Source organism: Esox lucius, chromosome 19 (assembly GCF_011004845.1).
Source record: "Esox lucius isolate fEsoLuc1 chromosome 19, fEsoLuc1.pri, whole genome shotgun sequence".
Classification (NCBI taxonomy): Eukaryota; Metazoa; Chordata; class Actinopteri; order Esociformes; family Esocidae; genus Esox; species Esox lucius.
The window spans coordinates 25,749,354-25,765,865 of NC_047587.1; the positions used below are offsets into that span (position 1 = coordinate 25,749,354).

The following is a 16,512-nucleotide window of genomic DNA, read 5'->3' on the forward strand; positions in this document are numbered from 1 at the left end:
CCGTTGTTTATTGAAAACAAAAACAAAACATATAGATTTTTTAATATCAAATGATGAAAAGTAAAAAAGAAAATGTTTCCACCCTCTGCTCCTGATATACTCTAGCCTACTTTGGAACATGAAGAAAAACACGTAGTCACACGAGATGAACTCTGTTACTGGTGCTCCTCTGCTATAACAGCAGAAAGGGAAGCATAATCCCTAGGTTACTTCCTAAATTTCAGCCTTCTTAGGGAGTTTTTCCTAGCCAGTGAAATTCAACACTACTGTTGTTTGCTCCTAAGGTCGGGTGTTTTGCAAAAGCACTTTGTGACAACTGCTGATGTGAAAAGGGCTTTATAAATAAATTGGATTGATTGATTGGTTGATAATTTGGAGTTCTTTCACTTCACTAAACAGTAACGAAGAAAAATTTGATGTGTCAGAAGCCTGTACAATATTATACTGAAAACCTGTTCAAACCCATAAAACTCACTTAGACTTGAGGCAACCAGAGGTGGGAGAAGAGGGCAAGTAGCCCCACCATGTACTCAAGACTTTCAAAAGTATACACACATTTTACTCAATGTTATCTGGAAAAGTTCCAAGTGCTTGCTAAAAGATTTACAACCTCATTTCCAAAAAAGTGAGGACACTGGATAAAATGCTAATACAAACCGAATGCAGTGATGTGCAAATCATTTATCCCTATATTTACTTGAAAAGACTACAAAGACAACATATTAAATGTTGAAACAGACATTTTATTGTTTTTTGAAAAATACATGCCAATTTTTAATTTGATCCCAGAAACACGTTTGTTTACCACTGTGTTGCATCACCCCTTCTTTTAACAATGGTCATGTAACATGTAAGTGTTTGGGAACTGAAAAGACCAATTGCTGTAGTTTTGAATGCGAAATGTATTCCCATTCTTGATTGCTATAGGATTTCAGCAGCTCAACATTTCTGGGTCTCCTTTGTTGTATTTTTCTTTCCATAATGCGCCAAATGTTTTCAATGGGTGACAGGTCTGGACTGCAGGCAGGCCAGTTTAGCAACTTGACTATTTTAATACAGAGCCATGCTGTTGTTATACGTGCAGAATGTGGTTTGGCATTGTCTTGCTGAAATAAGCAACGACTTCCCAGAAAAATATGTTGTCTGGATGGCAGCATATGTTGCTCCAAATCCTGTATATATTGTTCAGCATTAATGATGCCTTCACAAATGTCCAAGTCACCCATGCCATGTGCACTAATGCACCCCCATACCATCATGGATGCTGGCTTTTGAATTCTGCGCTGATAACAAGCTGGATGGTCCCTCTCCTCTTCAGTCCGGAGGACGCAGTGTCCATGATTCCCAAAAAGAATTTCACATTTTGATTCGTCAGACCACTGGGTAGTTTTCCACTTCGCCGCAGTCCATCTTAAATGAACTGAGGCCTAGAGAAGGCTGGCGGCATTTCTGGATCTGGTTTATATATGGTTTCTTCTTTACATGGTAGAGTTTAAACTTGCATTTGTGGATGCAGCGATGTACTGTGTTCATAGACAATGGTTTTCGGAAGTGTTCCTGAGCTCATGCAGTGATGTCCACTACAGAATTCGTTGCCAATTAACCTAATTAGGTGTGAGATGTCCCTGCAGGTTTATGTTTTAGCATTACATAACTTTTCCAGTGTTTTGTTGTCCCTGCCCAAATTTGGGGCATATATTTTTCAAGAAACAATAACATTTCTCAGTTTCAACATTTGATATGTTGTATTTGTATCATTTTCTATTGAATATAGCGTTTAAATTATTTGAAAATCACTGCATTCTGTTTTTTTTACATTTTACACAGCGTCCCCAAGTTTTTGGAAACAGGGTTGCAAAAAATAAAATGTTCTAATTAGGTTGCACCTGCATTCACCAGTGAATACCAGTACATCAAAACCACATGACACTAGGTCATTGCATGTGGTCAAACCACACAGAACGCTAACCATACATTGCACAGAGAACAAGTGAAGCTAAAGCAGAGAATGTTTAAACGTAATAGTGCTTACAGTATGTGAAAAAAACTGCAAGCCTGTTCATGTGAAATTGTGCTTCTCATTAAACTGTTAAAATAATTTGCATATGTTGGTTAAATAAAAATTTTACATAAAAAAGTATTGCGCTGTTATGACATGCATGTTTAAGTCATCCTTTTTCAGACTTCTAATAGTTATTTAATCTAATTTCTAGTCATAGAAGTGTGTGTTGTCTCAAAGAGTCTACAGGACAAGTTAAAATCAATCGGTTGGGTGTTCCTCCCATCTCATCTATTGATTACAACTGAGCTTCTGGATTAAAGGGCTCCACAGCCCAAATGATAGTGAGCCTCACTGAGACATGAGTAGGGGTCTGCAAAGGGTAAACGTGGGCTCAGCCAGACAGGAATATTATGTGCCTTGCGATCTTATGCTTACTAAGCTTACTACAGAAAAGGAGGTGAAGGAGCCCTGGACACCAGACTCAGAATTTCTCCATTCTTTAAGTTAATGTTTGGGTTGTGACTGGTCCTCTAAAAATGGAGAGGAAATCTTTATTGGGCCCTTTAGAATCAGGTGTACAGATTGTGGGTGTAACAATGGTATTGTAGTTCTACTGTTACCATAGACTGTAATAACTATTAGTAATTATTGTATTTGGTTTATACAGACATATGACACTGGTCAGAATGTTAGAGCCCATATTCAAGAAATAAAACAAATTGTCCATGTTTTACAGCCATCTTTAATTCAAAATAAAAGACAACTATCTTGGTATGTCAATAAAAATGACAGAAAAACAATAAACAGGAAGTATGTTACAAAGACAAACACAAAAGAACATCCACACCAACACCTACACACATAAAAATGCAATACTTGTGTGACTACAAAAGGTTTCATGTCACAAAGTAACAGTTCTGTAAGAATTAAAACAATGACACAGAAAAAAGCTTAATGAAATTCTCTTATATGTTTAACAACATCCAGATCAATATTGAATCATGTTGGACCCCTGTGGACATGTCAAAAGGACACAGTGGCATCCTGTTGGCCCTGGCTCGCCCCCTCTTCTCTGCCCAGACTGAACTCACAGAGACAGTCTCTAGTCACCGCATTCAGAATGTAGGATTTAATTGTATATAAAGTTGAACCTGTAAGAAAATAAATGATTTATTGGGAATATACTAACTAATCTATTAACAATCAACATCGGTCCAGCTTCGGATGCCAACGGTTCTCCCCGATTTGATGTCGTCTTACAAGGTACAGTATTTCATATTTTGGTAAATGTCTTTACCTGCTAAGCAGCTGTGGGAGACTGGATATGATGGGCCCATAGCCAGGGGCATTGTCATACAGCTCAAACAGAGGGGCAGCCACCAGCTTATAGTTCTTCGGCACTGCAAACAAAGCTGGGGAAATAAGAGGGTCATTATCCGCTAAGGTACAGCGGTTTGCTCAGGTAATAAGCACTCAAACTGGAATATATTCAATTGGGATTCTCTACCTTGTATTTAACCCACGTGCACAACACTAAGGTGAAAAATATATTTTATGCGGAAGAAAAATGTAATGGACATGAACTGAAATGTGAGGGAGAGAACTTGGCATAACCATTTGTTGGCAGCACCAGGTCCAACACACAAACTGGAGTTTGCCACTCAAGCCACCCTTAACTCCCATACAGACATTGAAACATATGCTTCTTCTGTCCTGGATTACATCAACATCTGCATCAACGATGTCACCACCCTAATAATAATAAAGACCTTCCCCAACCAGAAGCCGTGGATGAACAGAGAGGTCTGACAACTTCTAAAGACACGCGACAATGCTTTCAGATGCAGCGATGCGGAGGCCTGCAGCTCATCCAGGGCCAACCTGAAAAGAGGCATCAAGACGGCTAAACATGACCACAAAGTGCGGATTGAGGAGCACTTCAACAACAACTCTGAACCCTGACGCATGTGGCAGGGCATCCAAGCCATCACAGACTACCGGCCAAAGAACCCCACCCCCACAGCCAGCGACATCTCCTTCAGCGACGAGTTAAACGTGTTCCACGCCCGCTTCAACAGGGACAACAAAGAGCCAGCCATTAAAGCTGATCGCAGATGTGTCCTCTGCACTAAGCAGGGTGTGCAAGGCGGCTGGTCCTGATGGCGTCCCCCGGGCGTGTGCTCAGAGCATGTGCTGGTGCAGCTGGTATAGGTCTTTACTGGCATTTTCAACCAGTCACTGGCCCAGGCGGTTGTCCTCACATGCTTTAAGACTGCAACCATTGTGCCTGTGCCGAAGCAGTCAGCTTCATGATCACGAAGGGCTTCGAAAGACTGGCCCTGGCCTACCATGGGCATGGTGCGCTGACAACAACCTGGCCCTCAACGCAAAGAAAACCAAGGAGCTCATTGTGGATTAGAGGAAATCTAAAGGCTGAGAACTGGGGCGTGACTGCATCGATGGCACGGAGTTGGAGGGTGTCCAGCTTCAAATTCCTGGGTGTCCACATCTCCGAGGACCTCTCCAAGATCCTTGTCAACATTCACTGCCGCACGATCGACAGCATTCTGACTAACTGTGCCACAGTGTGGTTCAGCAGATTCTCCGTGGCTGACTGGAAGGCCCTGCAACGGGTGGTGAAAACCGCCCAGCACATCACTGGTGCCCAGCTTCCTGCCATCGTGGACCTCTAGCGTGGTCTGCATAGGGCATCATCAGGGACCCTTCACACCCATTCCACAAACTGTTGGCCCTCCTACCATCAAGCGCCTGCAGCTCTCTTTGCCCCTTCACCAGCAGGCTCAGGAACAGTTTCCTTCCAGCTACAGTAGCCCTGCTGAACTCTGTGACCCAACACAAACCATGCCTACCCACCCACCGCTTCGTACTACCTCTCAGGGACCTTATTGCACTACTCTCTTTGTACTACTTGACTCCGACACAGCTTTGCAAAATCTGATAAGGACTGTTCAGATGTTATATGTACGTCTACCTCAGGAACATCATTGCTGCTGTCCCTGCATTTCAGTTGCACATGCTAACCTGCACCTTCATTGCACTTTAGTATTGTAATTTGTACATGCGTTGGCCTTCATTGCACATCTATTCATCCCACTTGTAACATACATTATACTTAATTGTTTCACTTGTACATTTTGCTGCCCTCTTCTATTTGCACCTCCTGTTAGATGCTAACTGCATTTTGTTGTACTGTACTTGTACAGTGAAAATAAGGTATCAGTGGATGGAAATTACTGTGCAATATAACCATATAGAAGTGGTAATAATAATATCGATGTTGATACTTTTACTTCAACAAGGCTACCAGCAGGTCAACTTACCCTTTTCCTGCAACTGAACCAGGAAGAGCTTCTTGTGCTCCTTGGGTTTGGTAATGTGTGCTGGGATGTAGGGGTACTGTAGATAAAAAACAGTAACACATCAAACCAAAATTGCCTACCCTGGAAGCTTGTGTTTCAGACAAGTAGACAACTGAAATGTTTTGCTTTTAAACTGGTAAAAACTGAAATGCTAATTTAAGGTCCCGGGAAACTCACATTAATCCAGTAGTAGTCTCTCTACACTGTCTGACTGTTAGGCTAGAGCTGGTTTCACTGTTAACCTACATAGCATCACATGGACATGATCCTCCACTTCTCTGTGAATAGGTCCTGACCTAGACACCTACATGTAGACCTACACACCACACAAGACGCAGGCCTCCTTACTGTACCTAAGGAGACTTTATAATCAAACAGCTGGAGGCAGGGCTTTCTCCCATAGAGCTCCATTGGTGTAGAATGACCTGCCGATTAATGTGAGAGATGTGTTTCCTAAAGACTAATTTCCTCAGTAGGGTCTATGATTAAGTTTAGCCTGAGTTTGCTGGGAGGGCGAAGCTGGGGGAGCCCACGTCCTAGCTCCCACGCCACCGCCCAAACCCCTTTGAATGGGCCCACAGAGTCTATGGACCCACCGGGTTTACAATGCATGTAGCGGGGGAACAGAGTCTGAATTCTAGGATATCCTTTTGGATCTAAGGAATGATGCCTCCAATTTCTCTGGTGTCCAGTTGAATCTTAGGAGGACCTGAAACCTTGGACCACACCCCACGACTACCTGGCCTGACAACTCGATGTCCATGTCCAAAGTCCTCCTGGTTGTGTGGCAGATCTGCTGCCCACAGCCCACCTAGTCATCACTGACCTTGTCCAACTGGTTGTGCATCTGATCAGGATTCTGCCAAAAGGTCATGGACTCTTATAATCTCCACCCAGCCAGAAGAGGACTGGCCAACCCTCAAGAGTCCAGCTCCTCTAAAGGTTTTTTCCTAGGTTCTGACCCAACTAGAGAGTGTTTCCTAGCCATCGTGCATCAATTCCTGTAACTTGGTGGTTTTTGGCTGGGTATCTGTATAAGCACTTTGTTACAACTGCTGTTGTAAAATACATTTGATGGATTGATCAAACCAAATGGATTGTCATGACACTGATATTGAAGTTAGTACTAGTAATATAGTAAAAATAGTAAGGACAGCACACCCACCTGCGGTGGTTCAAAGTTGGGTCTCCACCAGTTTCCAATAGAGTCATCAATCACCCAGTCCTGCTTCACTCCATCCTGACGCCCCAGGATCTGGTCATTAATGGGAGAAAGCAGATAGGTTAAATATAAAAAAGAAATGAATTAAATTATGTCTGTCCCTGAATGCTCTTTCAACCAATTGCTTAATCAACGTAAAATGTTTATTCTCCACATAGGCACAGGGTAATATTGACTAGTGAGTACCACTCAAAAACCCATAGTGACTACCCCAACATTAGCCGCGTTTCCCCCAAAAGTAGCCGTAACTCTAAGTCCCAGGAACTAAAAGGTTCCTTCAGCCCATGGTTGTGTGCATTTCCACTGCGGTCTAAAGACCTACCAAGTTTTGGCCTACGTTCCCACTCCGACCTACGTTCCCACTCCGACCTACGTTCCCACTCCGACCTACGTTCCCACTCCGACCTACGTTCCCACTCCGACCTACGTTCCCACAGACGGTGTCTGTGTGCTATACACGAGAAACGAGTGCCCAATAAGCTCCCGGGTCACTTTTATCCACCCAGCTTTTGTATCACACCTCTAAATACAACACAAACAATACAGTTTGGAGACCAATCACATTAGGAGTTCCAAGGAAATATTGAAGAAGCATTTAACTACTTGCACCAAATCTAGAAATTCTTCAGAAGGCAATATCTGGGTAATCACAATTGGCAGAGTTGGTAGCTTTTTTAATTTCATGTTAGCATAAAATGAAATTATTTGACACAAATAATGAAAAATTGTTAGAGACCAGAGTTGAAGTCACACATATAGTATAAATGTTTATGATTTATATTGGCTGCTGGAATTGTTTAAATGTATGCATGATCAGCCTAAGGAAAAAAGCCTAAGGGTTAACTATTAAAAACAAAAACACACTTGAAACTATATCCTTACAACATTTGTTGAATGATTGACATTACCATGCAACAGATTATGCACCCAAGAATATATTTAAATGTTTTGGAAATATGGGCACAGGATAAATAAAGTAAACATTAATATGGTTAAACTTTTGAATGACTCCAAGACTAAAACTAAAAACAAGTATCAATCTTTGGCAGATCTAGTTGCGTGTTTGTCATCAGCAAATTCTCAAGAAGACAGGAAAAGGGGAAACATGTTTAGGCGTGGTTAGACAAACCAGATCAAATTCAACTGAAATAAAAAGTAGCTCTCTTTTGAATGAAACTGCGTGATAGGGGAAAAAATTAATATCTTATCAATGTGTTCCCTTTCAGACATCAGACACAGATGGCTGTGTCTGATGAGACACAGAGGGCAACCAAAGAGACACAGAGGGCTACCAAATTTGTGTTCAGGAGGTCCCAAATGAGCAGATATTTTCAAACATGTTTGATTTTATGTTATATAGAAAAGTGAGTATAGAAAAGCATGAGTTTATTCTAGGCAGCTAACATTGTCCTTGTTGTAGACGCTGGTAGTAGAAGCAAACAATGTCTGCTGGTTAGATGTATTCAGCAACTATAGCCATGTCTACACTGCCTGTAAAGCTTAACACAAAAGGGCAATTACTAACAACAGTGTGAGGGTAACTGGGTTGCTAGCATTTTTGCTAACTTGACTTATTTATTCAACCAGAGAATTCCCTCATCAGCGTTAGAGTATAATGCATTATGCTCCTTGAGTTCCCTCCATTGCGGATAGGCAGCTGCACCGATGTCCACTTGTGTCAATCTGCCTCTCTTTTAGCAGATTTGCTTTCTATTGATCTAAACCGTAATTTCCTAGGTACCGTTACAATCTGAATTTTTTTTTTATAAAACTGGCTAGCGTCTTTTGCCGCTTGATACACAATATGAGAGTAGTCAGCCTCAGCTCTTTGTCTGATATGTCAAACGCATAATTTCCTGTGCGCATTAATATCCCCCCCCCCCCCCCCCCCCCCCCCACTGTGCGAGCCGACCAATTTTTTCCTTGGCAGCAGTTCACCATATGCAGAGGTTTTTCAGATGCAGGCCAGGGACCATCTGATATGGCAGGAACTCATCCACAATCCAGATTAACAGAACAGCGATGTGTTAATACAAAAAGAATGCACATACTTCAGCTTTAATCAACATTATTCATGTTTATCGGAACAACACCATGTAGCCTACCTCTGTCATCAATCGTTTCAGTCCTTCCACCTCATCCTCCCCTGCATTCAATTCCCCACCAGGACTGCATACACAACACAATTTGGTAAAAAATAAATAATCTTAAACACTTTTAGTTGACAGTTAATTGTGTAAGAACAGCATTTCATCATAAATGCTTCATTACGAATGTTTAGTTGCTTACACATTAGGCCTGAGCCGTATTGACAGCCAGCATACACCATTAATGCTGCATAAAAGGATGAACAACCAACTCACAGTTTGAAAAATGTTGTACCCAACTGCAGCAGAAGAACGTGTGGTAGCCTGTGTTCATGTACGATCAGAACACCCTCCACCGCCCGCCTCATGCCTATCTTTTCAAACTCCTCACGCATCCTCTGGAATCTAGCCGCCACAGAGCTGTCCTTCTCATAGAGAGGTTCCTTTGTGCCAAACGTATAATTCGTAAGTGGATATCTGTGAGGGACAATCAGCATACAATTCAAGTAGCTTAGTTTATATGTAAACCAATACAAATTAAGTTATAGTACGCTAGCTAGATAATTTTGGTTACTAGAATTTACTCCACAATGGTAATGGTTTTCTGTGTGATTATGTTAGGTGTGCCTGTTTTATGACATCTCACACAGAGAGAGATAGAGAAAGTTGGGGGGAGGGAGAGAGAGATGTGAGGAGGGAGAGAGAGATTGAGAAACACACACACACACACACACACACACACACACACACACACACACACACACACACACACACACACACACACACACACACACGTTTGTTTTTGTGAAATGTGGGGACCATGCTCCCTTGCCCTAACCTTAGCCTTAACCTTAACCCTAACCTTAACCTAACCCTAACCTTACCTAACCCTAACCTCAATAAAGTAACATTTATGTCTAAACTTTACCTAGATATAATGGCTAACCTTAACCCTAAACTTAACCAACAACACCTGGACCTTAAAGAAACCCCAATTCTAAGTCTAAAGTTAATTGTAAGTTTGACCCTAAAACTTAACCCTGAGCCAGAAAATGACTTTTGAAATGTGGGGACATGAAAAATGTCCCCACAAGTCACAAAAACACACACACACACACACACACACACACACACACACACACACACACACACACACACACACACACACACACACACACACACACACACACACACACACACACACACACACACACACACACACACACACACACACACACAACGTTATTTACTTATTTAGCTCGCCAGTTATAAATAAGAAGTACATTTTTTCTGCATGAAGTTATAACTAAAAAACTACGTACAAGTTGATGGTTCGCTCCAGAGAGAGAGGTTTGGACGGCGGGCTGACGTATTTGTATTCTGATGTCCGGCGTGGCCAACCAGTCGTAGATCGATGGGGAGGTACAACAGACATCGTTCCACCAAATAAGCAAGATACACCTCTGTCTGATAATAATATACAAAGAATGTTACCAGTGGATAAAATAAAGACAAAACATAGGTAACTGAGCCAAAGATTCGGAACACTCCTCTTTCCTTTACCAAAAAAACGATTTCCGGCGCTTCAAGTGTTTACGACGCTATAACCTCCTTTACGGCTGACAAGATGCGTTCAGTTGGTTGAGCGTTGTGCAGCATTCTGCAACTGTGAGTACCAAATCTACATTGCCCGTTGCGCACCGACGTCCAACATTGTTGTTGCTACTCACATAAACATGCATACACTACAGTTTACGTAAGCAATCAGGCACGAAGAGTAGATGCGTTATGGCCCCCGATTACTCCCTCAAGCTGCGTTACTGCTCATGTAAACCGGTTACCGACATAATTAGAGCAGCAAAATGTGTTATGTTCCAAGATGCGTATTTCTTAACAACAGCTCTTAGTCTTGATATATCGACCAGAGTGATGGGTCGTTCGCGAACGATTTGTTTTTTTTACGAATCTTTTTGGTGAATCGTGATTCATGATTCATCTCAGGATCTTCGGATCTTCGAATCTCGTTCCCCTGAAGGAAGCCCCGAATGTATTGTGATCCTAGCGACGCCTCTGTTCAGGGCTTGATTAAACTGATCAGATGTATTAAGAAACTTTTCCTGATGGTCCTTTTCATCCTGCGAACAAATCAAATAGGATTTTTTTAGCAAAAACGGTATTTGGTCTATTATCATCTATTAGATTCAAATAGTATTATTAGTACAAATATACGAAATGATTGAGTCGAAATATTTGTTATTTTTACTGAACGATTCGAAAAGATCCGGATCAGTAAAGTGAGTCGAACGTCCCATCACTACCATACATACCACACCCCCCTGTGTCTTTAGACTACTTATAAACCTGATGGTTTGAATCTTGAATGCTGATTGACTGATATTTGAGTCCGTATACCACAGGCATGACATCACATCACATTTTCCTGCTCTGATTACATTGATAACCAATTTAATATTGGGTTGTTTCACATTTCACCATTCATTTATTCCACAAGGAAATTTACAATTGCTTCAAAGAAGGCTCTTTTAGGCCAGCTAAGCGTTTTGGCGACCATGTAAATCTCGTCAGGAAAAGTTTAAATTTGTCAACATACATAATATACCTGTATTGATAAACGTCAGCTTGTGATGTTTACATGATGATGAAAATGACAAGATGGTGTGAGCCTGCATGAAACACAGACCATATTTGAAGTGGATCCCTGTTGAAGAAATGAACACTGTAAGAACCAAAAGAGAGTTTTTCCAGTTGTGCCGCTAGGTTTTATGGGGATTATGACTCAACGCACAGCAGCATTCCTGGTCAAAGAAGAAGCCTTACAACAAAGCCTAGCAATTCAACAAACCCCCAAGATACTTTATTGTGATAATACAGTGTAATCAACAGACCTGGAGAAAATTAGGGTTAACTGTCTTAAAATATATATACAGGGCAAAAAGCAGAAGGGCATTTGTGCATTTTAAGCCTATAGAAATGTACTTGACTTATTTTGTACAGTTTTTGGTATTTTTGGTGATAACTCCACCTTCGCCTCTTTGCAGAAACAAAAAGTTGCACATGAGCTCCGTGCAGGGAAGACCAGCAAAACTACAGTTGCTACTGACCAGCGGGTGAGGGGGTAAATTAATTGCTTCACCTTAGACAAGCAAACTGGGTGCCGGACAATAGCAAGAAAAAGGGTAGCTTATAAACAATTGGCAAATGGGCAGGTGTTCAATAACAAGTATACCCATCGCAATGCACGTATAGCTGATGTTAAATAGTAGAAAATAAGGGAATATAACGAAAGGGAAAATTACAATGTTTTCCATATGATAGCTGTGTTTTTCTAAGAATGTATATTAAAAATGTAATCCATGACAAATTAGAAGTATACATTCTGTAGGTATACTCTCCCCATGAAATACTAGACACATACCAAACATTTAATTTGGGTTTCAGCAGTTCACTGGCCACAACTTGTGGTGCAATGCATTGCAAATCAGCCTCATGGTGGTACTGCAACATGCCTCGAAAGTTGCCAGATTTGGGAAAGTCTTGAGAAATGGTACAAAAGTCAAACTTTTGCCAAATGTTTGAAAATAAACTCATTATCTCCGCAATGTTGGATTTTTCACCATTTTGTATTCTGTGAAACCTGCATGAGATGCTACTCTGGTTAGATGCAATTCTGGTTCAATGCTAATTGCATTTCATTGTACTGTACTTGTACTTGTTCAATGTTAATTAAGTTGACTCTAATCTACCCCTATTAGCACTTTCAGCTCAACCACGGGCAATAAAATGCTAATGTTTCTAATGTTTGGTATAACTTGATCCAGAGTGATGATATACCGCACACATGCTGAGGGATAATAATCTAGCTAAGTTGTAAAATATGTTTCACTTAGGCCAAATGGTGGCACTGTTGGACATAAACCATGGGACAGTGTCTGTCAGCCCACACTGAAATCCATTCCTGTCTGTAAATCATGAGAGATTGTTTCAAAAATGTCAAAACCTTTGCAGTTTTTGTGTGTATCTCTCCTATCAACACATTCAATAATTTATTTCATTTTGAAGCAGATTTTGTATTTAATCAACATAGGGCACCATATCTGTCAGCCACCGTCAAAATTCATGCCCCCTTGTCAATCGTGAGGTGTGGTTGCAAAATTGTCAAACACAGAAAAACAATACCAGTATTTCTCTCACCACCACATTCGATTGGTTTATTTAATTCTGGAGCAGATTCTCATTCAATAAACATGGAGCACCATTTCTGTCAATCTCTGCCGGATTCCGTGACCCTCTGTCAGTCAAGAGGAATTTTTCCAAAAATGTCTAAACTTATAATGTTATTGTTTCTTTCTCACACCAACACATTCGATAGGTTTATTTCATTGTGGAGTTGATGTTCCCTCAATAAACAAGGGGGCACTGTTTCTGTCAGCCTCCAACAAAATCCTAAGGATTTTTACCCTTCAGCCAAGCTTGGATATTTTTCTTTGTAAGAAAAGGCTTCTGTCTTGCCACACTACCCCATAGCCCATTCATATGAAGAATACGGAAGATTGTTGTCACATGTAGTACACAGCCAGTACTTGCCAGAAATTCCTGCAGTACCTTTAATGTTGCTGTAGGCCTCTTGGAAGCCTTCCGTGACCAGTTTTCTTCTCATCTTTTCATAAATTTTGGAGGGACATCCAGTTCTTGGTAATGTCTCTGTTGTGCCATATTTTCTCCACTTGATGACTGTCTTCACTGTGTTCACTGTGCTTTGGAAATTATTTTGTACCCTTCTCCTGACTGGATTGATATCTTTCAACAATGAGATCCCTCTGATGCTTTGGACGCTCTCTGCAGACCATGGCTTTTGCTTGGAGATGCAACTAAGAAAAATTCTATTTAACATGAGTTTGAATGTGATAGATTAATTCTGAACAAAGCTATAAGAGTGTGTGCAAACCTATGCAACCAGGTTATTGTAAGGTTTTTATTTTTCATTTTTCCCCCTCGAAGATTTCAGTTTGTTTTTTAATTGAATTGTTCACATTATAGGTCACATTAAAAGTGGAAAAAGTTCTGACATGATATCTCTTTGTCTCATTCTTTTACATTACAAAAATCTGGCATTTTCACAGGGGTGTGTAGACTTTTTATATCCACTGTATGTTTCCACATCATAAGACATCAAAAATCTGTGAAAGCAATTTTCATTCAACCACACATTGACAATATTTTTTATTTTACATTTGTAAGCTCACAACGCTCTCCATATTTGAGTTGAAGCCTTGGCCGGAGGTAATTAAGTCTATCTCCTCACATGGAACATGTTTGCAATTGGGGTCCTTTGCAAATGGGATCAACTTGTGACTACTATAGCACCAAATGGTGGATATTCCTGTAACTTCATATTTGGCATCTATAGACGAAGGAAACCAGACCAGTAAGTCAAAAAACATGGCCGTTACTGACCAATGCAGTTGTGCGGAGGTATGGTTTTCACACACATAGGCACAGAATTCCTACATGCTTAATTCTAATTATGTTTCTACTCTGTACATACGTTCACAATCATGAGACAACACAATGTGCAAGCATTTTGAAATAAACCACACAGGTAGTTTTTTGACATATGCAAGCTTACAATGATCACCCTGCTTGAGTTCAAGCCTTGAAAAGAGCTAGATAAGTCCATCTCCTCACATGGAATGTATTTCCCATTGGAATCCATTAACTCAGCCATTTTGGATGTTGTGTCATTTTGAATATGATAAAAACCCAATTTAGCCTCAAATGACAATTTTTCATGTAACTAGATATTTATGCTTGTATATTCCAACATCTTAAAATTTTTATGAACAAAATCTGTATATAAAAAAAATTGCTGCTGTTGACCAATGAACATATGGAGAGTGTAATTTTGTAGGTATTTGCACACAAGTCCTTCCCATGAAATAATATTATAATTCAGCTTGGTAGGTATGTTTACAATCACAAAATGACCAAATGGGACCAAGCAATTTCCAATGAACCACAAGGTGGCTCTATAGAGTTGGTCATGTTTCCAAGCACACATTGCTGACCCTATGAGTAAAAGTCTGGAAAGAGGTACATATGTTAATCTCAAAATAATATTTTTGACACTGGGAGCCAAGAAGTTCACCAAGATGGAAATCTGTTGTTCATATGGGATTCTCAATGCAAATTGTGCATTTAAGTGCTGATTACTATCAAGTGCTGTTCGCTGAAACCTGCTATTAAGTGCTGTTCGCTGAAACCCGCTAAATGCTGCTTGCAGCTTTAAATTATATTTTCTTTGTCCACAGAGAGGAAAAGTCAACTCTTCATAATCCCCACAAAACCTAGCTGTAAAATCTGAAAACAGCTCTTCTCGTACCATTCCATCATCCCACAAGTGAAATTAGATTCAGTCTGTTTCTTTTAGGTTTAGTCTGGCTTTGCGTATTGATAACCATGTTAATGTTCTCAGTTCAAAAATATGAATTTTTCAGGTTACATTTCCACCCATCCCTCTTCCCCCACATGTAAACAAGAGTGCTTGTACAATGCTCACTTTTATTTTTCACAACTTGTCATTGCGTACATTTTTAGTTTCATTGATACTTTTGTCCAGTACTGCCCATTTACAACACTGTTATTGCAAAACCAAAGACAATGATGCAGTATGACCATGGATTTATGTTCCAGCAGGTGATGATTCCTCAAAAAAACTGAAATACTTTGATCAAAGTCTGCAATTCTGACAAGCATTGTTTATCAAAAACATCCGTTCCCAGTGCAAATTAATGAAAGGAAAAAAATACAACAGCAATTGAATGTAAAGTATCACTCCTAGCAAATCAGAGAAACACTCATATTTCAGTAATAAAGAGAACACTGATAAATACTAAGTCTAAATTAATACCGCTAAATCTAATACAATGATCATTCTTAGTGCAATTTCATTTATACGCCACCTTTATATTTTCTTCTTGTAAGATTATAGCCTACAGCTTTTTCCATAATGCAGCCTATGATACATACAGTCACTTTCTACATTCCAATGGTCATTGATGTATTGCAACCTTGTGAATTCTCACAACTGTAATATTGCACAGTATAGTATTATCAGTTCAAAAGGAAGATTGTCAAGACCTGGGCTGTTTTCCACATGGATATGTCCTCCACAGTCAAAGGAAGTGCATTGGATTTTCTTCAGATTTTAAGGGATTCACAGAAATCCCATTTCCTGAAGAATATAGGAACCTGTCAGCAGCTGGTTCCAACAAGCAGTGCTCATTTTGTCTTTTTACAAAGATATGAAAATCACTTGAATTGTGTGATATGGTATTTTGAGGCGACATGTCGTTTCACAATCCCTATTGCTGTGTCCGTCCAGTTTGATGTCTATCAAAATCATTTGAGCCTGCTCAGATCATTGAGAAAGAGGGGGGGGGGGTCCTTCTCTGCACCCTTGCACCCTTCTCTTACATCATCAGTCCATGTCCGTACCCTCTGGAGTTTGCATAAGAGAGATGTGATCCCAATATGGGATTTGACTTGTCTCTGAAACGAATGGAGGCGTCATAGTCCCAGTGCTCCAAAGGCTCTTCATCTGTCTTGAAATCAGACCTTTGCCATTACCCATAAAATCCATGGAAGGACAGAATGTTTTTCTATAGTAAATCTTCTTACATAAGTCACACAAGTAGAAAAGAGAGATGTGGTAGAAAGCTAGATGGATGGAAGAATAAAGACACAAATAGATGTACATGGGTTTAGTGACACTAGAACATCTCTCTTTCCTCTCTGTTTAGC

General features: G+C 40.4%; 1 protein-coding gene across 1 annotated transcript; it reads right to left on the reverse strand.

Moving 5' to 3' along the window:
- Nucleotides 1–2,734: 2,734 nt before the first annotated feature.
- nudt21 (nudix hydrolase 21) lies at nucleotides 2,735–10,609 on the reverse strand. The gene is made up of 7 exons (XM_013138970.3): nucleotides 10,014–10,609; nucleotides 8,968–9,168; nucleotides 8,710–8,773; nucleotides 6,548–6,637; nucleotides 5,344–5,419; nucleotides 3,300–3,414; nucleotides 2,735–3,153 (listed from the first exon to the last, which is right to left on the reverse strand). Exons 1-7 carry the CDS (start codon nucleotides 10,124–10,126, stop codon nucleotides 3,132–3,134), a joined length of 681 nt encoding a protein of 226 aa, XP_012994424.1. The 5' UTR covers nucleotides 10,127–10,609; the 3' UTR covers nucleotides 2,735–3,131.
- Between the last annotated feature and the right edge of the window lie 5,903 nt (nucleotides 10,610–16,512).

Coding starts and splice junctions, on each gene's coding strand:
- nudt21 (XM_013138970.3), bottom strand. CDS start 10,126: ATGTCTGTTGTACCTCCCCATCGATCTACGACTGGTTGGCCACGCCGG. Junction 9,169..10,013: donor CTGGAGCGAACCATCAACTT/GTACGTAGTTTT, acceptor TGTCCCTCACAG/ATATCCACTTACGAATTATA. Junction 3,415..5,343: donor GGTTCAGTTGCAGGAAAAGG/GTAAGTTGACCT, acceptor TTATTTCCCCAG/CTTTGTTTGCAGTGCCGAAG.